Here is a 23,870-nt window from a genome sequence, read left to right as displayed (position 1 = left end):
ATTATTTCTTAGTCGTTAATTTGTTTTCTAGTTATTTTGAAATCTAGGGTTTGTATATATAATTATTTATATAATAATTATTTTGAAATGGTACACTAAACTTATTGATATTGAAATATTTTATTCGAGTGCCATAATCAAAATGTAACAACTCACCCAAATGTAACTCAAAACTTTGGATAAAATCTTTTGAAGCCATATTATTATTATAAAGAAGCTGATATATATACCACTATTTCCCAAATTTTTAATGATATAAAATTTAATTGAAGGGTTTAATAAAGCATTCTTAAATTTAATCATAATGTGAGGATCTCGTTAAATTATATTAATTCTTAAACTTATTATTTATAAATATTTTTAACTAAATATTTCTATAATTCTTAATATTGAGATTTACCATAAAAGGAATTTTGTACTGAGTGACCAATCAGATAAAAACAATTAATATCAAAAGGCTGATGAGATATAACCCGGAAAATCTTTACTCGAAGCCCCTATTTCTTATATAAAAAATAAAAAATAAAAAAATTAATTAATATTGATGGAATTCAAATAGCTATAATTCTTAAAACATAAAAAAAGATTTGGGGTTAAACCTCGAAATTCACCACGAATTGACAATGAGACGCGAAATTCAATGAAACAGAATGCAATTACAAAATCTGGACAAAACCGTCTGCAAATGCAATATGCAAAGGAGAAGTCATTTCTCAACATATTTCCTGCCCAAAAGGAAAATACTTTCCTTCCTTCCAAACACCATCCGTATTCATCAATCTTCACAGCACGTGCACCCCTGCTGTGCACCCCCAACTCTCTCTCTTTTCAAACCATACAAACGTTCCCTTGTCTCTTTGTGTCTCTGCCATTTGTTCTCTCTCTACACATACAGAAGGTCAGAGGGAGAGAGAGAGAGAGAGAGAGAGAGATAGAGCAAGCAAGCCAGATCATATGACGACGTCGTAGAGAGAGAAAAGGATGCACGCATACAACAGGCTACCGAGCAGTGGTCACAACACACCGTCCCCGCCTGCGTCGCCGCTCAGGTCACCCCGGTACCGCCGGTCGAAGGCGGGGAGGTTCGGGCCGGCCCAGCTTCAGCCTGGTCGCACACTGCCACAGCGCCTCGCCTGGCTGCTCCTCTCCGTCCTTCTCCGCCGCCAGGGCATCTTCCTATTTGCCCCTCTCATCTATATCTCGGGTATGCTCCTCTATATGGGTTCTGTCTCCTTTGACGTCGTTCCCGTTATCTCCCATCGCCCTGCGCCCGGCTCCGTCTACCGGAGCCCCCAGCTTTATTCTAAGCTCCGACCCGATATGGACTCCGACAACTCATCCGCCGATGCGGTACGTTTTCAATGCTACTTCTGTTATTTAATCTGAATTGTGATGCGTTTGTCGGGTTTTTGGATGTGGGTACCATTTCGTATGCGAAACCATTTAGTGATTTATGGGGAGCTAGATGTGGGTCGGGTTTGTATATTGGTTTTGTGGGTGAGTTCTGGTGAATCATTGGGATTTGTGAAGTGGGCCGGTTAGATTTCCTGGTTTTCCGTTGGTATACGGCATTGCACTTTGTTTGTTTAGTCTCATTGCATGTACGGTTGTAATTGTATCGTATGGAATCCATTCATCTCTAGTACTGAGGATAGAAGAGGAAGGGGGAATCCATCAAGGTTTTTGGCTCGCAATAAATTTAGTGAATCGTTTATTAGCTTTGAGTTCATTTATTTCATATAAATCGAGACACCTATGTCTTATTTTATTGCTGCACTTCAAACTGTTACGGCTGGGATTGCTGGGTTAGAATATGAATCTGAACCGGGGAAATCTGAAGGATAATATTCCGGTGTAATCTTGTAATTGATGTCCAGTCATGTATCCATTTTTTTCCATCTAGCGAGATATACCTTGAGTGTATAGCTATTTCTGGAGAGAAAACATCCATAACATTCCTTTTATCAGCTTTAGGTTATGGTTATATTTGATTCCAAGATCATTTGGACAAGCATACAATTAATCGTTTACCGAGGGGTTCTCATCCATATGTTGACCTATACCAAGATCCATTGCTGGAATAATGGCTTTCAAAACCTGATGGTGATTCCTGATCAACATCAGTCTCTCTTTGCCATGTTGTTATTAGATATTGTTCAGTCTATAGATTCTTTTCACAATTTCAGAATACATTGCTCATGTGTTACTTAATGCTGACATAAGCCATCACATCTCATTAGATATCAACTATATGGAAGCACGCTTATAAAGGTGGCGGGTGGAGACCATGTACTAACAAGTCTTTAGGAGGTATGGAACATGTATTTTACTCTGGAGAGTTCATGATTATCTTCCTTGCTCAATTTATATGCATACAGGCTCTCATTTTTTACTTCATTGATAAAAAACAGTTTACTTCCTTTTTTTTTTTTTATCAGTAAATAAGAATTTTATTAAAAAGCAGTATACTTCTATAGCCGTTCTATATCATATTTAAAGCTGACCAGTTCTGGTTGTTAGTGCTGCCTTTGGTGATATGTTCAACTTTCCATCTCTTTAAACTTTTTTGCTAACTAATCTCTTCAATTTGAGAAATATCAATGCACTTTCTTGTTCTCATATTGCTTTTATTCACTATTTTCACGTGATCTTTTTGAAGTAAATATTACAAACCTGATACAAAAAGAAATTTCAAGCATCCATTGTCTATCAGAAATTCAGAATGCAACTGTTTGTGGATGCAAGAATTTTTCTTTTGCTTATATGATTGCTACCCACCATCACACTGTATGAATATTTTCTCCATGCACCAGCCCATCATGGTTGGTGCAAACTTTTGCTATTGCACTGCTCTCATTAGCACTATTGGCAGCATAACCCACTGTCATTTGCTATCATTATTGCTTCTGCTATTGCGACCGTTTTGACTTCCATCTTGGACAGACCTTCATTATATTTATTTTTAGTTGTATCGGTAAACTAAAAATCAGTAAACAGTCCCTCATATTATTATTAGAACCGAAAACACTTTCGGTTGTGGATTTTTTTTTTTTTTTTAAAGTTTATTGAAAAATGCAAAAGCAGAAGCAAACTACACAGGATGTATGCAAGAGGAACACTTGATTATAAAACGAGAAAGATATAAGTTAATCATGATGAGTTATCACATTCAAACCTATAGCAGCTGCCCAGAGAAGTAGAGTAGTGAAGAACAAAAACTCAAGCTTTTTCACTGTCCGCTAGCAGTCTTCAAAATTTCCATGGTTCATTTCCCTCCAAATGCACCACATTACACAGATAGGAGCAATCTTCAACATTGCTGCAATTTGTGTGCTGCCATATAACTCTCTACAGTTTGCAAAGAGTTCTGCTAACCTTCCTAGCATTACTGAACCCATCCCAACTTTATCAAGAAAGTCATTCTATAAGGCACTTGCCACCTCATAGTGGGAATGAGGTGGTCTACAAATTCCATGCTATTTCTGCACATACAGCAGGATTCAGCCACTATGATATGGCACTTCCTTAGGTTATCCATGGTGAGGGTCTTTTGTAAGGAGGTTGTCCAAGCAAAAAAAACTAGTATTAGAGGCAACCTAGCTCACCAAATACTCCTCCAAGGGAAAGAGTTTCTATCATGAGGTATAAGGATTTGATAGAAAGAACAAACTGTGAACTTCTTTTTCTTGGACGGGTTCTAATGTGTTCTACCTACAGCTCCTAGTGATAATCTCATAGAGCACAAGAACTGATCAGAAAAAAAAAAAAAATCTCGTAGAGCACAAAAAGTTGGAAAATTTTGTGTAGGTATCTACCTTAAGATCATGGGCTGCTCTAAAGAAACCGACATTCATAGATCCTAGAATGTATTTAGGTGTTCTTTTATATACTTCCTGTGTACACGGACTTTGTCTATTTCATTTGTATCAATAAAATTTACATCTTATTTATCAAAAAAAGAAAAAAGAAAGAAAGAAAAAGAAACTGACATTCCATTAGGTGGCACCGCCAGAGAATTCCAGTAGGTCTGCCACTAAAGCTTCATGCACTCATGCAATACTATACATCTCTAAGAAATCTTCCTTGAGGGCCTTGTCTCCACACCATAAGTTGTGCAAAAAATCTAATCATATGGCCATCATCAACCTCAAGTCTAGTCTGACTGGAAGAAACCTCCCATCCCCTTCTGATATTTTTCCACAATCCCACACTCTGACTCACGTAATTTATTCAGACACCACTTTTTCCAGTCACAACCAAGCTTGGAATCCACCACGTATTTTCACAAGGCCTCTTATTCATGTTTGGTAATGCCAAAGCCACTTCCCTAAGGCATGATTAAACAAGAGGGAATTTCAAGTTTCCAAGCCTCTATCAGAAAGTGTAGAGCACACCTTAGCCCAATTTACCAAGTAATAGCTGAACTCATTACCTAGCCCACCCCATAAAACACATCTTGTAGTTTCTCTATTCGATTGGTCATGCTAGTAGGGGAGGGGAACATGGATAGGAAGTGTGTAGGCAAATTGGAGAGAATACTAGTGATCAAGGTTATTCTGCCACCTTTAGACAAATACATCCTCTTCCAACTAGTCAATCTGCATTCAATCTTTTCAATCACACCATCCCCAATAGACATGGCCTTAAATGAGGCTTTTAAAGGAAGACTGAGATGTATCATAGACAAAGAAGATACCATGCATCCCAATATGCTAGCTAGACTTTTCACATTAGAGACATTTCCTACAAGAATCAGCTCTAACTTGGCCAAATTCTCTTTCAACTCAGAGGCAGCTTCCAAGCATAAAAAACTAGAAAAGGGTCCTCAAAGAGTAGATGTAGCCCTGATTCACCCTGCTAAATATCAGAGTATCATTGTCAAACAATAGGTGAGAAATGTTAAGTACTCCAAGATTACATCCCCACAGAAAAGCCAGAAAGAAAACCTCCATCAACAGTAGCTGTTATCACTCTATGAAAATAAAAAAAGTAATAGAGACGGCAGATCATCTTGTCTTGATCATACCAACTTCCCTGGATATATTTATACAAATCCTGTATTTCTATCCCCTGCCTATTCAATATTTACAATATGCTTACATGTATCATGTATGTTTGCATAAAAGTATATATGCATGAGTAAAGCAGTACTATAAGCTGGATACAATTTTCAAATCTGAATCTGTGGTTGTTGTGTACACTATTATAGGTTTACCTGATACAAATGGTTACATTTATGTTGAGGCGAATGGTGGCCTGAATCAGCAAAGGACGTCGGTTAGTTTTACTCCATTTTTGCTTCTTTATATAAGGACTGCTTATTTGACAATCATTCTGACTCATTTCTCCACATGGTTGTTGATTCTTTGTAGATATGCAATGCAGTTGCTGTGGCGGGATACCTTAATGCAACCCTTGTAATCCCCAATTTTCATTTTCATAGCATTTGGAGAGATCCTAGGTTTGTTAGCTATTATGTTTCTTTGATGTTCGCTTGTGTGTACTGGGTGCCTGATATGCAGTTGTAGTAATTAAGTATAATTTCTCATATATAAATCTGAATTTTGAATGGAATTGGATTAAAAATTGAATATGCAACCACTATATCATTCATTATTAGGTACTTTGATGAATTGGGTTCCAGTAAGCAGTCAAATGGTCCGAGTATGTTTGGAATCAGTTACTACCTCGCAAATTGCAAATAATGTAGTATATGTTGTATCCCAATAATGTAGTATATGTTGTATAGTATATGTAGTAATGTAGTATATGTTGTATATGTTGCAATAAAGTATATGTTGTATACTTTAAGAATGCACACGAATAACAGTATCATGATGGACATGGTTATTGATTACCTTATTACTGAATATTAACTGCCAAGCACATTTATAAAGGCATATTATCGGCACTTCCCAATCATGACATCTCTAATAAATCTCACATTCCATTGGGGAATATTATTGGAAAATGATACAGAATCAGCTACAATGGTGTCTTTATCCCTCGCCATTGTAAAACGAGAAGGAAAAGCATTCTTGAATGCCAAATCCCCACACCAAAGATCATGCCAAAAGCGAATTCTATCTCCTCCTCCAACTTTAAACAAAACGTGGTTAGCAAATTCCCCGCACCCATTCTGTATGTACTTCCACAAGCCCACACCATACACACTTCTAACTTCGTTAGAACACCAATTCCCCCAAGCCCTCCCCATGTTTAGCATCAATAATATTTTTCCATAACGCGTCCCTGTCTAATTGATATCTCCAAAGCCACTTACCAAGAAGGGCTTTATTAAAAAGCCTCAAATTATGGATCCCCAAACCCCCACAAGTAATTGATGAGCAGACTTTATCCCAACTTACAAGATGGAGTTTCCTGTCATCCCCAAGACTACCCCACAAAAAATTATGGTAGATTATTTCAATTCTACTAGCCACCCTAACAGGCAAAGGAAAAAGGGAAAGAAAATATGTTGGAAGATTGGACAACGTACTTTTAATCAAAGTAATTCTTCTCCCTTTGGATAAATAGATCCTTTTCCACCCAGCCAACCTTCTTTCTATTTTCTCAATCACACCATCTCAAATCGATAAAGATTTATAAGGGGCACCCAAGGGAAGGCCTACATATTTCATGGGAAGAGATGAGATCCTACAACCCAAAATGTTTGCAAAGTCCCTAGTATTCAAGACATGACCCACTGGAACAATTTCCGACTTAGATAAGTTGACTTTAAGCCCAGAAACAGCTTCAAAGCATAGTAAAAGAGCTCTCAATAATCAAAGGTGGTCATGATTAGGGTTGCTAAAAATAAGAGAATCATCAGCCAACAGAAGATGTGAGACGCTGATACTACCATGAGAGACTCCTCCCACTAGAAAACCCGACATGAAATTCCCTTCCACAACTGCATCAATCATACTTACTCAAAGCATCCATAACAATAATAAAGAGAAAAGGAGACAAGGGATCCCCTTGTCTCAAGCCTCGAGAACTAGTGATAAATCCAGCTGGAGAACCATTCACCAAGATCGAAAATGTGATTGTAGAGATACAATGTTTGATCCAGGCACACCATTTCTCTCCAAAGCCATGTCTCCCAAGTAAATATAAAAGAAATTCCTAGTTGACATGATCAAAAGCCTTTTCCATGTCTAGCTTAACAAGAATGCCTGGAACTCCCTTTCTAAGTCTGCTTTCCAAACATTCATTAACAACTAAATCTGAATCAAGAATTTTTCTCCCCTAATGAATGCATTCTAATTTTTTGAAATGATCTTTTCCATCACCACACTCATACGATTGACAAGAACGTTCGAAATGATCTTATAGACCCCATTGACGAAACTAATAGGACAAAAATCCTTCATCTCCACTACCCCATTTTTTGGGAATAAGGGCAATAAAGGTGGCATTAAGGCTTTTCTCAAATTTCATGCACATATGAAACTCGATAAAAACCATCATAATATTCTTTTTCACAATATCCCAACAATCTCTGAAGAAAGCCATAGAAAAACCATCTGGACCCAGGGCTTTATCACACACCATCCCTCTAACCACATCAAGAATCTCCTCTTGCTCAAAAGGTCTCTCCAACCAGTCCACAAAGTGCTGTTCAACATGCCCAAAATCCAGCCCATCAAGTTTGGGTCTCCAAGAGAAATCCTTCCGGAAAAGCTTCTCATAAAAATTAACAATGTGATCCGTAGGCCCCGTTTGGATGTTGAGTTGAGTTCTTTATGAATAGTAATGAGTTGAAATGGTGGAGTGGGTTTTGTGGGGCCTATCTAAGATGAATTTAGATGTGTTTGAATATAAATATGAGTTTAGATGTATTTATGGGAAGTTGAAAAAGGTTGTGGGTCCCACGTGTAAAGAGATTTTGAATTGAGATGAGTTTAGTGATTTGAGAGTTGAGTGTTTAGATATTAGACTCAGCTAACAGAGCCTTAATATCCAAAGGATTTGAAATAATAGTATCCCCAATTCAAAGTTGTTCAATGGCGCTAATTCTGTGATGAGAGTTCGCAATACGATGAAAAAATTTAGTGCAATTATCCTTCCTTCAGCTAGAGAACTCGAGATTTTTGCCTCCACGAGATCTCCAATAAAAAAAATATTCTCTAGTTCAGCAACCACCTCACATTTTCTCACTATCCTCCTCAAAATTCCACCCATCACCTTCCTATCCTCCAATGATTGCAGTTGTTCAAAAAGAGTCTTCCTCTGCTTATCCAAATTCCCAAATACTTCTGTATTCCAAATCTTTAAATCATTTTTTAAGGCTTTAAGTTTTCTAGCTAGAACAAAACTTGGGGAACCAAAAACTGATATGATGACCACCAAGCCCTCACCCTATTCACAAAATCCTATTCCTTCAACCACATATTTTCAAATTTAAAATATTTACGCCCTCCATTAATACCCCCACAATCCAAAAGAATAGGAAAGTGATCAGAACATAGTCTTGGAAGCTGTTTCTGACATAAATCAGGAAAATGGACCTCCCAAGAAGAGGAAACCAAAAATCTGTCCGGCCTCGACCATGACCTCCCATTAGACCATGTGAAATCCCCTCCACTCATAGGAAGATCAACACGATTCAGTTAAATAATAAGATCTGAAAAATCAGACATCACTGAAGAGAGAGAAGATTCAGCCAAGCACTCATTAGGGAAACAAATAGTGTTGAAGTCCCCTCCAAAGCACCAAGGAAGATCCCAACAGCCATATAGTCCAGCCATCTCATCCCACAAAAGATTTCTACTGCTATCTATATTTGGGCCATAAATACCTGCGAAAGCCCACTCAAAATCATCCTCCATGTTTTTAAAATGACATGCCACCGAAAAGTCCCCCACTAGATCTTCAACCAATTCCACTACCATCCTATCCCATATAACAGCAATGCCTCCTGAGGCCCCTTAAGAGACGAAAGCAGACCAACCCACATAGGGACAGCTCCATAAATTATAAATAAGATTTTGATCAATAAACTTTAACTTAGTTTCATGTAAACATATTACATCCACCTTCCATTTTCAAATTAAATTCTTCACCTAGATTCACCTATGGGAATTATTCAACCCCCGAACATTCCATGAAATGATTTTTGGATTCATAAGAGACTAGAGACAGCCCTTGCCTTGACTTTGCCTCTAAGCACACTCCAATCCCAAGCATCATAGTTGATTGAGCTAGATAATCTCTTCAATTCCCTTTCTTTTTTAGAGGCAGATTTAGCCAAAGATGGCTGACCAGCTTCCATTCCTATGAGGAGAGCTTTGAACTCCTCTTCGAATCCTTCATAAGAAATCCTCACGCATTCCTTAATTTCATCAACCTTTCTACGCACCCAATCGGAAGAAATATTGGCCCATTCAAGCCCCGGATGAATAGAGCATAAAGGATTAGGATTTGCATCAAATTCATCTGAACCATCTGACCCACTAAGAGAAAAAATAGAATCTTCCTCGATAACCATCTGCAAATCAAAGGCAGCTGACTGAGTATAGAGAACCCTTGAGATGAAATTCCCAAGAGATCAACTAATATTGTCCATCCTTTCCACACTACATTCCCTTTCTTCAACATCATTGCCTCCACCTCCTTAACAGAATGAGAGGAGGAGGAAGGAGAATCTGATCTCTCTATCAAGTTATTTGAGCAAGAAATGTTGTCTTGAGCCTCAAGAGAGGCTTTTTGATTATTTTCGAGAAAGATCCTTGTTGTTGGAGGAGTGACCGTCATCGAGATACCCTTAGAGTTGTCGTCTGAGACAGTTGATCCTTTCTGTGGCGGTTCCTTCAAATTATTCGAATAGATTTTGTTATCCTGATCCTCGAAAGAGGCTTTCTGAGTACTATCATGCAAGATCGAGTTCGCCGGAGAAGATACCGTCAGAGAGTTTGTCGGAGCCTGTCGGTCCTTTCTGTGGCGGTGGCCGAGTCCCTGGGTCGACCATAGCCTTGGGCCGAGATCAACGATGAAGGGAGGCCTTGTTTTTTGCCTGCCAAATCGTAGGCCTGAGAAGAGCCCTACGATCAACCACAGAAATAGGCCCAGTAGAAAAGCCCATCTGCTGAGATCCATTTTTATTACAACTACTAGAGCACCCAGCACAGCCCATTCGACCCAAGCCCATGATAAGCTCCAAGCCTGTGTCAATTATTTTGAGCAAATTACTAGAAAAGTCCTTCACTTTCATGAATTCAGCCCGTATATCCAGAGCGACCCTTCAACTACTTCGACGATCTGCAACACTTCGGGAGACCAACCTTCACCTCCCTCCTTACTGTTGCTTGGCCTGAGCTTACCAGACTTACTACCCATATTATTCATGCCCACCCTCAAAGGACCTTTTGATCCAACTACACCATCACAATCATCTTGATTTAGATGAGAACTATTATTTACCGGCTTCTGCAAAGCTGAAAAGAAATGGCCTTCCCGGTGAAAGGAATCAGCCCCGTTGACTGGCTCCTTCAGTACCTCCGTAAACGATCCCTTCGGACCCAACACTGCTTGAGCACAAGGAGATGAATAAGCCCCCTGAAGAAACTACTCTATTTTTCCCTCCCGAAATAGAGGACATGGAAGCTACCTCTTTCAACATTGCAGTAAAACGCCTCCAGCCCTCACCCTTCAAACCTTCCTGAATGGTGATAAAACCATGCCTCACCACTTTCCCATACTCAGACAATGTCAAAAAGCGGCCATAATTGTTTTGGCAGGCAAGCAACACCTGATTCCCATTACGTCTAAACTTGTAAAAATCTGACGGACCAACCAACGCACCACAAGCAATCACCACAGTGGCCAACCAATCCACCGCATAAACATCCACAGTGATGAACTTAACAACCTTACGACTTTTCTCCATGATCCGCCACCACTTATCATTCTCACGATGGAAATAAAAATTCTTAGAGTCAATGAAAAACTTTCTGTTAAATCCCATCGCATTACCCAAACAAACAAACAGACTGCATGAGAGGATGGCAAGGGTATCTTGATTAGAATTCAATACCATTTATGATGCATATTAATGCCATGTGAGTTGTTTCATCCTTATATTTTAGCTATTTTGTGCAATCCTTCATTTTTTTTGGTTTTGATAAGGAGTTATTTTGTGCAATGTAAACTACTTTACGAGTCTAGCAGCTCTTTATAGTTAAATATATAGTGAGATGCGGATTTTGCAGTTCCTTTTCTGTGCTTTTGCTTGCCCATTTTGACAAATGTTATAGCGTGACTCTTACTATTGTGACATACTCTATGAATCTACAGATGGATTTGTCCTTGGTAATCCAATGGATTAATGAATTCGAAGAGTTGAAAAATTTCTGAACTTTTTATTTTCTCGTTTCATATCTAAAGGGCTGGTGAAGATCATTTTTTGGGTTTTTGAACAGTTTGTGGATGAGAGTAGTCATTAAATTTTTGGTTTTGAACAGTTTGTGACAATTGTGCTCACTATATATTGTTAAGTCATCCATTCAATATCACAGTTTTTTATATCATCTTGTGTACTTGGGCTATGCCTATTCATATCAATATAATCGTTTACTTATAGAAAAAAAATATCATGGTTTGTTCATCAGGACTTCTATGGTTCCATTTTACATTTTGTTTTAATATTCGAATGTAACCTATCTTATACTTTAGCTTTTCCTGAACAGCAAATTCAGAGACATTTATGATGAAGATTATTTCATCAGTAACCTGGAAAATGATGTACGAGTGGTTAACAAGATTCCAGCATACATAATGGAACGGTTTGACCAGAACATGAGCAATGTTTACAACTTCAGAATAAAAGCTTGGTCGCCCATTCAGTATTATAGAGATGCAGTGCTCCCAAGGTTACTTGAAGAAAAGTGAGTTAAAATATTGAAATTTCTTTCTACTCGCCTTTTTTTTTTTTTTTTTTTTTTTTTTTTTTTTTTTTTTTTTTTTTTGCCGAAAGGTTGTTTAAACAATGGAACTTTATCGTTTCCTATATTAGTATTAAAAGAATATGATTTTCTGAGTTGTATATGTATGGTGTTGGTGTACGTAATACCCCCTTCCCATAGGGATGCCACCTCATAACATTAAGTAGCACTAGATAAAGAGATCCATAAATTATAATACTTCGAACTTGCTTAAATTCTTATTAAAAACACATTATCAAATGTAGCAAACTCAATTAAGCTAAAACTAACAAAATATCCTTATTATTATTATCAATGTAATTAAAGCCTTACAACTAATGCCGGGATAACCAATCCATACCCAAAATCATATCAAATCCATCCAAGCCAAACACAATCAGGTTGATGGGAAGAATTTTCCCTTGAGCTTCTTTTAGATAATCCCCAAGTACAGAGTTGCAAATAAAATGCTCTCCCACTGGCGTAGCAATAGACAAAGCACATTAAGGTCTTCCACTCAAACATGCTTGAGTAATTGCTACACACTGCCCAGTTACTTTTGACTATTCTGGTCAGCACTCACCTGAAGATTCTCTTCTATGATAACTGCCCTATTGTCGAATTAAGCAAAGTTCCTTATCTGGAGTGTGATGATGCTGTCAAAAATCCTCTGATTCAGTCATCCTCATACTTCTGCGTCTTCAGAGACTCATAGAATCAGGTATGTGGAAAAGCGTGAAAGCTCAATAAACTTTGGGGCATATTACGGCATGGTTATTTGGCCCTGCTTCAAATCAGCAAACCTTTGGGCTTTGGCCTCTCTAGCAGCCTAGGTGAAGAAGTGGTAAAAGAAAGCCTGCTTGAACCTTGCCCAAGTAATTGGTAGTTCTCCACCCATCTCCTATTGACAGCTCTCTTGTGGAAGTCCACCACATATTAGCCACCTCAGCGAGATTGAGGCGCTAAACTCCACCTTTTGCTCATCTATGCAATTGAGCACCTTGAGTATTTTCTCCATCTACCCAATCCATTTCTCGACATCCATAACATCAGACTTTCCCTCAAAGGTTGGGGGATATCCCCGTAGCATTCCTAGCACCCATGACTTGACTGTCGGCAATGGCCTCAAAGAAGCGTGTAGTCGAGACAGCAAGGGCATCTGAGTTCTCTAGTGAGAGTCTGAGGATTCCTTGTGATATGCCTGACTCTAGGTTGTGGGTGCCATCTTTGAAGTGTGTTTTAGTGAAACAAACATTTAAAAATAAAGCATACGAGTCCTATACGAACTCTAAAGCATGCCAGGGCACACCCTTGTCCTAAAAAGTCTTTTCTCCCCTCTTAATATGAGTCTAAATATTCCCTTAAACTTGAGTTTTGGTACCAAAGTTGTAACACCTCCTTCCATTAGGGTTTGGTCATAACATCAGATGGCACCAAGTATAAGGGATCAATAATTACAATCCAATAAAAAAAAAGGATCAATAATTAAAATACCTCAAACATAACTGAAAACTCCCTGTTTGGAGTGTTTCATCTCATCTCATCATTACAATTTTCCCGAATTTCCACACAAAATATAATAAACAATTTAACTTTTTCAAATCCCAAAATAATAATAATATTAAAAAGTAACATTCTAACAATATTTTTTTCAACTTTCAACTTTCATCTAAAACCATCTCATCTCATCTCACTATCCAAACCGCACCTACTAAAAACATGTTATATGATTTAGCAAACTCGATTTAGATGAAACTATCAAAATATCCGTAATAACATCATAATAAAATCCTTACAACTATGTGTCAAACACTTATTATAGCTTGACTAAGTCATGGTCTCCAAAACTAGTTTTGGCCTGCCATCTCATCCTCATCATCAGTACCCGAGAAATTTAAAACATAAAAGCAAAATAAGTCGAATTCTTAGTCAGTAAACACATCATACATTAAGATTAGAACAACTTTATTTTCAATTAACATATAAGTATTTTATAAGCTTTCCCACCTATAAAAATATATCTATATATTTTGATGCCGGGAAACCTCTCCAAGGCAGGGCCCTTCGAACCCACTTCTACAGAGTAAACCCCGGTCCCGTGCACTGCACCCTCGGAAATTTCCCTACACGGAACTGGTTAAATCGCTGGCTTTTCACCAGGGGGTGTGGCCTCTAGAGATTGTTTGCACCCAAGGAGATTTGAACCTTGGACCTGGGGTTCAAATATATATCTATAAGTATTTTATAAGATCATTTATTATATCACAAACCTTTTGCTTTAATCTCGGGTGGCCAACACACATTTACACCCTGTGTATAAGTGCTGGTGATCACTAGGGCCAGGGTTTTGTTCTGATGGCCGAAGGTGGAACTGCCTCTATGATATGGACATCTCTCGATGAACTAGGTTCACTTGGATGAACCATTCCAGCAGACCATAAAAGATTGTGGCTCACACCCCTATCGTTCCGGTGCCACTGCACATCAATCATTAGGCCAAGAATATATTTCAAAACCTGCCCATGCATTCATAGTTACTTCCTTTTCTTTTCTTTTGATGTGCTTTCTTTGTTTTCATCTGGTTTTCACAAGGTATCATAAGTATTCATAATGTTTTCGTTGCATTTCACATAGAGGAAGCATGCATATAAAATCATTTACATTCAAACTTTTTTTTACATAGTATTGCATGCATAAGGTTACTGAGGGAAGGCTATAACATCTTAATACATGGAACAATTTTTAGAACATCACATTCACATTTTAAAGAAAGGCTGGTTATGATCATATCTACTTATCTTGCTTTCTCGCTTGCTAAATGTCAACACTTCTTTTGCAACAGAAGAAAAATATTCGTAAGCATTACTAGCAAACCCCTTTTTACTCATGCGAAGGTTTGAATTCCTTTTTATAGATGTCTTTTTTTTTAATGAAACCCAATCTAGTTTCCTTTAGTTGACCATTGTATTCTCGAAGGAAATAACTGACTTGCGCATTGATGTTTACATCATACTCAGTGGGTTGGCTTGCTTCCAATTTAGTAAGTATTTGACTTGTTATATGCATCCTAATGTGTTATACCTGACACGACTCATAACCAACCATTATTTTTTTTTATTGGTAAACAAAATTTTATTGATCATAAGATATTAAGAATAGGCAAAATCTTTAGTTGCCTTAGTTGAATATGAATTTTATTGATCATAAGAATAGGCAAAATCTCCAAAAATAAGCTTAATGGGGCTTGGCATTCATGTATGTAAATCTTCTAGGAGTCCCCCTTTTTCCCTAATTGCAGCTAAGGTAATATTTCCATCTATAGGGACTTGGCAGAATTGCACAGCAGTCCCAATTAGGCAGGTTTTTATCCTATATGAATGTCTTAATGAATCCAATATGGAAGGTTTTCTCTCAAATCAACACTTAAAGGAAGCCAACACTAAATAATCAAGCAGCAAATATTCAAACAAAACATACAATTCAGATATGCCAATTTAGGGTTCGAACTACTCGGATACGAGGCCGTGTTAGGTGGTGATTACCAAATTTAGTACGTGAACTACTGAGTTTTCTATATTTAGGGAAGATTTTCTTTTATTTTTTTATAAGTCGTACTTAATTAATCCCCCACTAAGGAGTCTACTGGGGAAGAGCTAATATTGCTATATTCATCCAATCAAGATGACATACTCAACATGCGGCAGAGGCTTCAACTTTCTAGTGCTTGGAGCTGTATGATTGTAGTCAATCCAAATAATAGCTATATAAATAGGTTCTGTTTAGTTTTAATTTTTTAAACTCTTAACTATATCAATATAATCGTTTACTTATAAAAGAAATAAAAAAATAAAAAATAAAAAAATAAAAAAATTTGTAAACTCTAACCTGAATACTACCTTATCAGTGGTAAGTAACAATTGATTGATGAATACCCAATTTTGGAGATCCGTTACTTACCATTTGCGTGTTTAAAGAGATCTGCTACTTGTTACTGCAGTGGTTACTTCATCGTGAATCAATGTATGATATAACACATGACAGTGAAGTGCTCTATGAATTGGATATATTTTTTGGTTTGAAATTCTTCTTTGATATCTCAAGTTCGGTGTTGATACATGGAAAAGTCAATGTCATTGCATGTCACTAGCACATACTCATGTATTGCAGGCAATGGTGTATCCTTTTTAATTCATGAATGCAGGATGAAATTAGTATTGCATAAAAATGAAGTGTCAACTTTTTCTTTTGAATAAAACAGGGTTATAAGGATTTCTCCTTTCGCAAATCGATTGTCATTCGATGCTCCTCCAGCTGTTCAACGGCTTAGATGCATGGCAAACTATGAAGCTTTAAGGTTTTCAAGTCCTATATTAACATTAGGAGAAAGCTTGGTTGCAAGAATGAAGGAACGCAGTGCAAATAATGGTGGCAAATACGTTTCTGTGCATCTTCGTTTTGAGGAGGTTAGATTCAATTATTAAATAGAAATGTGGTGGCTTGAAATGTTTTGTTATGACAATTGGTGTTGAGATTATCATTGAATTTTTACTGTGAGTTCTATTATTAATTCTCACATGTGCAGGATATGGTTGCTTTCTCTTGCTGTGTCTTCAATGGTGGAGAGGAGGAAAGCGCAAACATGAGGGCAGCAAGGGAAAGAGGTTGGAAAGGGAAATTTACAAAACCTGGTCGAGTTATACGTCCTGGAGCAATCAGGATCAATGGAAAATGTCCACTTACTCCTTTAGAGGTAATATCATTTGTTATAGTTCCATTGCATGTAATTGTGCATAAACTTGGACTTCTTTTTTATTGGCACGGGGTGTTTGGGACAAAGTCCCGACTAATCCCGGGGGTGCACAGGCCCTCAATTGAAGGGAAATTCCCTCAATCCAATGGCACCAAGAATGTGAGTGTGTAGTTTCGAACCTTCGACGTCCAGTTTATATGGCTCGCCCTTGGACAACTATGCCACCCATTGGGGTTATAAACTTGGACTTCTATTCTCATTTCCTAGCTGTAGGATGCTAATCCTAATATCTTGTTATCAATGCCTTGTGCTTGCTGCCAGTCTGAAAATAAAGTTGTTTTTGATTGTTTAATTTATGATCGTTTGCCTACTTCACGGTTTTATTTATCTGTTTAATTTATAATTGTTTGCCTACATCAGGTCCAAACTTTATTGTATCAATTTTGTTTATATAGAGAAGAGGGTGGTACCCTAATTTTATTAATGAACCCTCAGTTATGGCAGAGAAATATCTTTTGTAACAAAGAGTTAGGGGATTTAAAAATCACAAAGCCAAACTCTTAAAAAACTGGGGTGGAAAAAACCCCCAAGACTTGACACTTCTATTATTCCAGAAACAACTCATTTTAGGAAGAGAAAAAGAAAACATCCAAGAAAAAGAAAACAAGCATCTATTAAAAAACTACCCTCTGAACATTAAACGACTACATCACTGAACTATACAACAAAAAGCAAAAAAATATACATTCTTCAAAACCTTTTTTATACTTCAGGCAAGGACATCTTGTTTTTCCTGAAGTAATGGATCCTTTAACTCACCAAGGAAGGCTATTACCATCATTATACTCTGCTGCATTACTGGCTGCACCAGACTTGGCCTAACAATCTGTGATTGAGTTCACCTTGCAAAAAACATGGAGGAACTTAAAACATAAACCCATTTTGGCCTCAAGAATTTCATCCCAAACATTCAATAGATCCCAGTGCACCTTACCACCACCATTTAGACAATCAATTATCAATTGAATATCTAATTCTACTTTCACAAAAGGGTGATTTAATCCAAGACAGGGATATGTCCCATCCAGGATTGCTTTTGAGTGTAGCCCTAGTATTAGATCCCCCTATCCATAAAAGAGGGAAAAGCGGCCATAAAATCTCCATTCAAGTTTTGGATGATGCCACCACCACCACTAGGCCCCAAATCGCCAAGTGAACTCACATCAACATTTAGCTTCACATAACCAAATGAATGCTCGAGCCGTTTTGAAACAATAGGCTTTGGTTTTTTGCATGTAGTAGATGATACACCCAATTGTCTTCCATAAAACAGATCTATGATCCCTAATTGCTTGGAGTGAGGATATTTGGGAGATCACATCTTCTAGCAAAACCTTGATTTTCCTTAATAATGTATTCTTACTCCATGATTGATTCTCCATTCTGGCTGACATCTTCTCAACCAAAGACGTCAAGAAATTAGTGATGATAAAAGAACAATCACAAGACCAAATTTGAACCTGTTGATGCTTTGTAAAACAAAAAATTAGTCCTTTGTAGCCAAGACTGATTTTCATTGCTTCCGATACCCAACAAATCAGTAAAGTGGCTCAACATCTGCTTTGCAAGTGGACTAAAACTAAGAATGTGATCCATTGATTTGAGAGCAGGAATATCACAACAGTCACACGCACTTTGATGCTAGACGAATAAACAGCTGCTGAATGTTAACAGCAAATGGTAAATTTTGACTGGAAACATTTTCACAAGAAAACTGAAATTTTCTTGGGATTATACTTATGCCAGACCAAGTATGCCAACTTACCACATTACCCCGAGCCTTAATACATGCCCAGGCAGAATTAGCTCTCCATATTGATATATCTCAACCACTTCTCAGAGGAACAGCTAAGTCATTTGTCTGCAAATTCTATATTCTAGCCATATCCCAGGTTTTGACATAAGCAAGCATTAGCTTTTCCTTTTGCACCCCCTTCAACCTTTTCTCACAGAACACCATGCCCAGACTAATCTTCATACCATAAATTAGTCATTCCATCTCTGATTACCTAAACACTCCCTCTTACCACTTCCCGTAAAAGTGACAAAATAGATACCGAAAGATTTGAATCTCGCCAAGAAGAACCTACCGAGCAAAAAGATATTTAGCTCTAAAAAAGTTTTCCCACAAAGAATTCTCATGAAGAAATTTCCATATGAAGTTCATATGCAGTGCCTTCTTCACTTCATGATGACTTCCTAGCCCCAAACCTCCATCTTCCACAGGTTTTCTAGCTTTCCCCGAAGTTATCCACTTCTCAACTTTTCCAGCCCTATCCTGCCAGAAAAAAATCAGAAAAAGTCTCTGAATGTCATTTACCAACGTATTTTCATGACTTCCGCCAACATACCTTATCTAACTTACCAACGTATTTTCTATCATTGTTTCCTATATATGCAAGTGTGGCGTTTCGAATTGAGAAACTCCAATGGGATTTCTTGTGGAGTGGAGTGGGGGAGGAGTTTGAGTATCACGTAGTCAAGTGGGAGACAATTTGCCTCCCCATTTCTAATGGTGGATTGGGCATTAGAAATATGAGGATCTTCAACCAGGCGTAACTTGGCAAATGACTGTGGAGATATCAAAAGGAACTAGAAGCCCTATGGAAGTTGGTGATTGAGTGCAAATATGGAGGCTTATGGGGGGGTTGGTGCACTAAAGAAGAGGAGTGCATGGAGTGAGATTATGGAAACACATTAGAAGAGGATGAGAGGTCTTGAATTGACACATTAGACTTCAGTTGGGGGAGGGTTCTAGGATTAAATTTTGGAGAGATATTTGGTGCAGTAAAAGTACTTTACAAGAGGTATTTCCATCACTTTTTCATTTTGCAAGTCATAAAAATGTATCAGTTGCGGAAGTCATGAAGATGTCACGGGGGCAAATCCATTGGAACATCATTTTCAGTAGGGCGGCACAAGATTGGGAAATGAGCAGCTTTGCAGATTTTTACAGCCTTTTATAATCCATAAAACTGAGCAATCAGCAGGAAGATGTATTGTGGTGGATACCTGCTGGTAAAGGGGTATTCTCGGTTTGCTCCTTTTATAAGGCTCTCACACAAGGACCCAAATTCAGTTCCCGTGGAGGAGGCTTTGGAGACATAAGGCGCCCCCCAAAGTAGCTTTTTTTGTGTGGACAGCCTCATTGGGGAAGATTCTCACAATCGACAACCTGAGGAAACGAAGGGTAATCTTTGTCGATTGGTGTTGTATGTGTAGAGAAGGGGGCGAGTCTGTAAATCATCTTTTGCTACACTGTCAGACAGCTAGGGTATTATGGAATAAGGTGTTCAGTAGATTAAACTTGGCTTGGGTTATGCTGGAGACAGTGGTGGCAGTGCTGGCCAGCTGGACAAATTTAGGAGGCATACAACAGATTAAAGCTGTTTGGAAGATGATCCCTATATGCATTATGTGGTGTTTGTGGCAGGAGCGCAATGACTGGACGTTTGAAGACAAGGAGAGATCACTGGAGGAGCTTAAAGATTTATTTTTTATAACACTATGTACATGGGCCATTACTGTTGATTTCAATGGCATGGACCTACATGATTTTCTTGTCTATAATGCGCCTACCTACCCTAGGGGCTGCCTTTTGTATTCTCTTTTAGAATTCTGTACATGGCTTTGCCTATTCTTTGATCAATATAATTTGTTTACTTATAAAAAAAAAAAAAGCCTCTGAATGTCCATTAAAACTTTCGTAGGAACATTCAGCACAGAAAGTAATTGTAAAGGCATGCTAGACAACACATGCTTAATAAGATCTAGTTTCCCTCCATTTGAAAGCAACCTAGCTTTCCAGCTAGCCAATTTTCCTTTAATCCTCATCAATAAAGGGTCTGGCATTTCAGATTTTAGCCTTCCATAATGAATTTGCACTCCTATTCCTGAAATTCAGTTTCATGAAAAACAATCATTTTCCTTGCTGCAGAAGCTCTAGGAGGAAAAAAGACTGCACACTTAGATTTATGCACTAATTGGCCTGACATCCTTTCATATTCCTTCAATACATCACACGGCTTTCAAGGAAATGTTAAACCCATTCACTAAGATAACTGGGTCATCTGCGTACATAAGAGATGAGCAACTCCAGAGCATCCGCGGGAACCAACAAATCTCACCATTCTGCAGTTATAGAAAGCTTCATTTAACATTCAACTCAGCACTTACTCAGCAAGAGTTGATAAATTTATTAAATTGATTGCCCAAATCTGTAAAATTCATCTGTCTGATCATTCTGTTATTGCATAGAAACTAGTTAGGTAAAATGGAGGCTGTCAATGAGTGTAAATTTTTTTTTTTTTATTAGAAATGAGTACATAGAAGGTTGCAAGCAGGGTGGTTCAGCATGATTATATTGAAATTGAGTTTGAGCTCGACTGAGTTATACGGCATGATCTCATTTTCTTAAGGTTGAAGCATTTTTAAAAAGCTCTTTTGTTTTTTGTTTTATATTATTGTATTGCACATTGTGCTTTCACCTTTATTTTTTGCAAATTGATCATTCCATCAAAATATTGACTAGCGTTCTGCCAGGGGGCATTAAATCCACATCAGACACCTCTTACAATAGATGTACATTATTGCCACATCAGCATCTCCTAAAAAAATAAAATACAAAAAGAAAAGAAAAATTAAAATTTTGAAGAAAAAAGAGTGATGCCCTTTCCTTTTCTGTACGCCCCAGTAGGGACTAGTCCACAAGGGAGATTCCTTCCCCCCATGGAATCCACCCCTCACGGAGTGAATTGCACCAAATGTAAATTAATAAAATTGAAAACCAAAGAAGATTATATGACCATAACGGCTGGATAGATTGATTGAAGAATGGCGAAGGTTGTCTCACTAACTGATTGGATTTGCTCATCCATATTGTTATATTTGTGGAGTTCCTTGTGCTACAGATGCTAAGCACATAAGATACTTTGTTCAATGCTATGATGAGCTTTTCTTTTAAGTGGTTTCTTATTACATTTAGGTTGTATAAATGTTTGTATCTAGTTCACTTCATGTTTTCTTTTGTTTCATTAGGTAGGCTTGATGCTTAGGGGAATGGGCTTTGATAGAAGCACTTACATCTACTTGGCATCGGGAAAGATATACAATGCTGAAAAAAATATGGCCCCGCTATTAGAGATGTTCCCAAATTTGCAAACTAAAGAGATGCTGGCATCAAATGAGGAACTTGCTGCATTTAAGGTATGATCAATTTGTGGTTGTTTTTGTGTTTCCTTCCATCTTTGTGGCCGACTTTAATGTCATTGTTTTGACTTGAGCTAGTTCTTCTAGAATTATTCTTCCAGGATGGCTGCTATAGACTACACTGTTTGTCTCCATAGTGAGGTTTTTGTGACAACTCAAGGTGGAAACTTCCCCCATTTTCTGATGGGCCACCGGCGATACTTGTATGGTGGACACTCGAAGACAATCAGGCCCGACAAGCGAAAGTTAGCATTACTCTTTGATAATCCAAATATTGGGTATGTACTATTTCTCCTGCTAATCATTTCAGCACATTCCATATAGAATGAAATGGCTCAAAGGAAGCAATATTTGTTATAAATTCACTCCAAAGATAGAGCTTCCATATAAGGGTTTTTAGCTGAAATGTGTAGACAAGAACCAAAATGAACAGAATCATCATAGTTTAGGATATATTTTGGGCAAGTCAGAGGCCTTTAAATTTCTACAGTTATTCAGGACATGCATACTTCTTTAGACAGCAAAGCTGATTTTTTAATTTTCATCTTAATAGATCCACATAACATTATTGTAAGTATCTTAAATTCAGTAGGACTGCTGATCTCCAAGGTACTAAAGTTTGAGTGACTTTTTCCTTTTTCTTTCCTTTCTTCCCCTTAAATTGTGGCCAAGGTTGGAGATCAGACATACTTGATTGCTGTAAATTCATTTTGTATGGCTTTTTCTTCTATGCTAGCAGTTTCAACTTGCTTTGTGTAGTTCTGTTCAGTTTGGCGTTGTCACTGATGTAAGGGCTTTGCCCAATTTTGTATTGGTTTCTTTCACTGAATAAAACTCTTCAAAAAAGAGACAGTATCTGATTGAATATCTTTCTTTGTTTTGTTCCCAGATGGAAAAGTTTCAAGCGCCAGATGTTGAACATGCGGTCTCATAGCGATTCCAAGGGATATGAACTCAAAAGGCCAAATGACTCGATATATACCTTTCCATGCCCAGATTGCATGTGCCGTACAAACAAATCTGAAGCCACTACCTGATCTGATTGGATAGAGAGCTATGTTGCGTGTTGTGTACCTGACTTTCTGAGCACATCTTGCTGCTGATCCCCTTATTCCGTGTTGTAATTCTTTCATTTTTTCCCCTTTCCTCAAGGCGAGAGGGCATACTCTTCAATTTTTGGGAGATTCGAACATTTTGCTGGAGGTTACATTGACCTGATTACTTCCGGGGATTGGCTTGTGCGGGGACTCGCATCTTTTTGTATATGATGCCAGAGGAGAACATATAACGGACATTCTTCCCATTGCAGGAGTTTCCCCGGCATAAACACTGAGCATTGTTTTATATCTTTTTCACATCTTAAGTTGCAGCTGCTGTATCTAACAAAGCTGTGAAGCGACACATCACATTCATACACACCCTGGTTTTGTCATGTTTGTACATTATTTGATCTGCATTTGTAAACCTTTAGACACAGGTTGAAGTTTCTGTTGTACATTTGTTAGGAATCAGAATACTGATTCTTTTCAGTTCCAAAAGTTGTAGCTCTCCCTTTGTTGCTGTTTTTTTTTTTTGGGCCCCTGTATTTTGAAGCTGCTTGTTTGAAACGATTCCTCTATTTCATCAAGCTCTCATTCGTTTTATTTTTACTTTTGTATGCAAGGTTACATGTAATATAGTTGTATGTAATTGTTCTGCACCTAAGTTGTGCTATTACTCTACAAAGCAAAGGCCCAAACGAAAGGGAAAGACTCCAAAAGAATTCGGGTACACTATCAAGCTAACAAAAATTCGGGAACACTATCGGCGTAAATAAGGAAGTCCACATCTATCCGTATGCAAAAGACCACGAAGCCAATCCCATCCAATTCCATTTCCCTGACCATTGAATGTCCTTTGGTCCCCTCTTTAGCCAAATAGTCAGCTAC

General features: G+C 37.9%; 1 protein-coding gene across 2 annotated transcripts; it reads left to right on the top strand.

Moving 5' to 3' along the window:
• Positions 1 to 687: 687 nt before the first annotated feature.
• On the top strand, positions 688 to 23,569 carry LOC121253929 (protein ESMERALDA 1). 2 transcript variants are annotated; one of them, XM_041153849.1, is made up of 10 exons: positions 690 to 1,350; positions 2,241 to 2,310; positions 5,210 to 5,277; positions 5,373 to 5,461; positions 11,691 to 11,888; positions 16,183 to 16,387; positions 16,507 to 16,674; positions 21,772 to 21,939; positions 22,030 to 22,220; positions 22,832 to 23,569. In XM_041153849.1, exons 1-10 carry the CDS (start codon positions 982 to 984, stop codon positions 22,977 to 22,979), a joined length of 1,674 nt encoding a protein of 557 aa, XP_041009783.1. In that variant the 5' UTR covers positions 690 to 981; the 3' UTR covers positions 22,980 to 23,569. The 2 variants fall into 2 exon arrangements, with proteins under 2 accessions (XP_041009784.1, XP_041009783.1); XM_041153850.1 differs by lacking the exon at positions 22,832 to 23,569 and having other exon boundaries at positions 688 to 1,350; positions 22,021 to 22,161.
• The last annotated feature ends 301 nt before the right edge of the window (positions 23,570 to 23,870 follow it).

The sequence above is a fragment of the Juglans microcarpa x Juglans regia genome, chromosome 3D, assembly GCF_004785595.1.
Source record: "Juglans microcarpa x Juglans regia isolate MS1-56 chromosome 3D, Jm3101_v1.0, whole genome shotgun sequence".
Lineage (NCBI taxonomy): Eukaryota > Viridiplantae > Streptophyta > Magnoliopsida > Fagales > Juglandaceae > Juglans > Juglans microcarpa x Juglans regia.
This window is presented reverse-complemented; position numbering and strand designations above follow the sequence as displayed.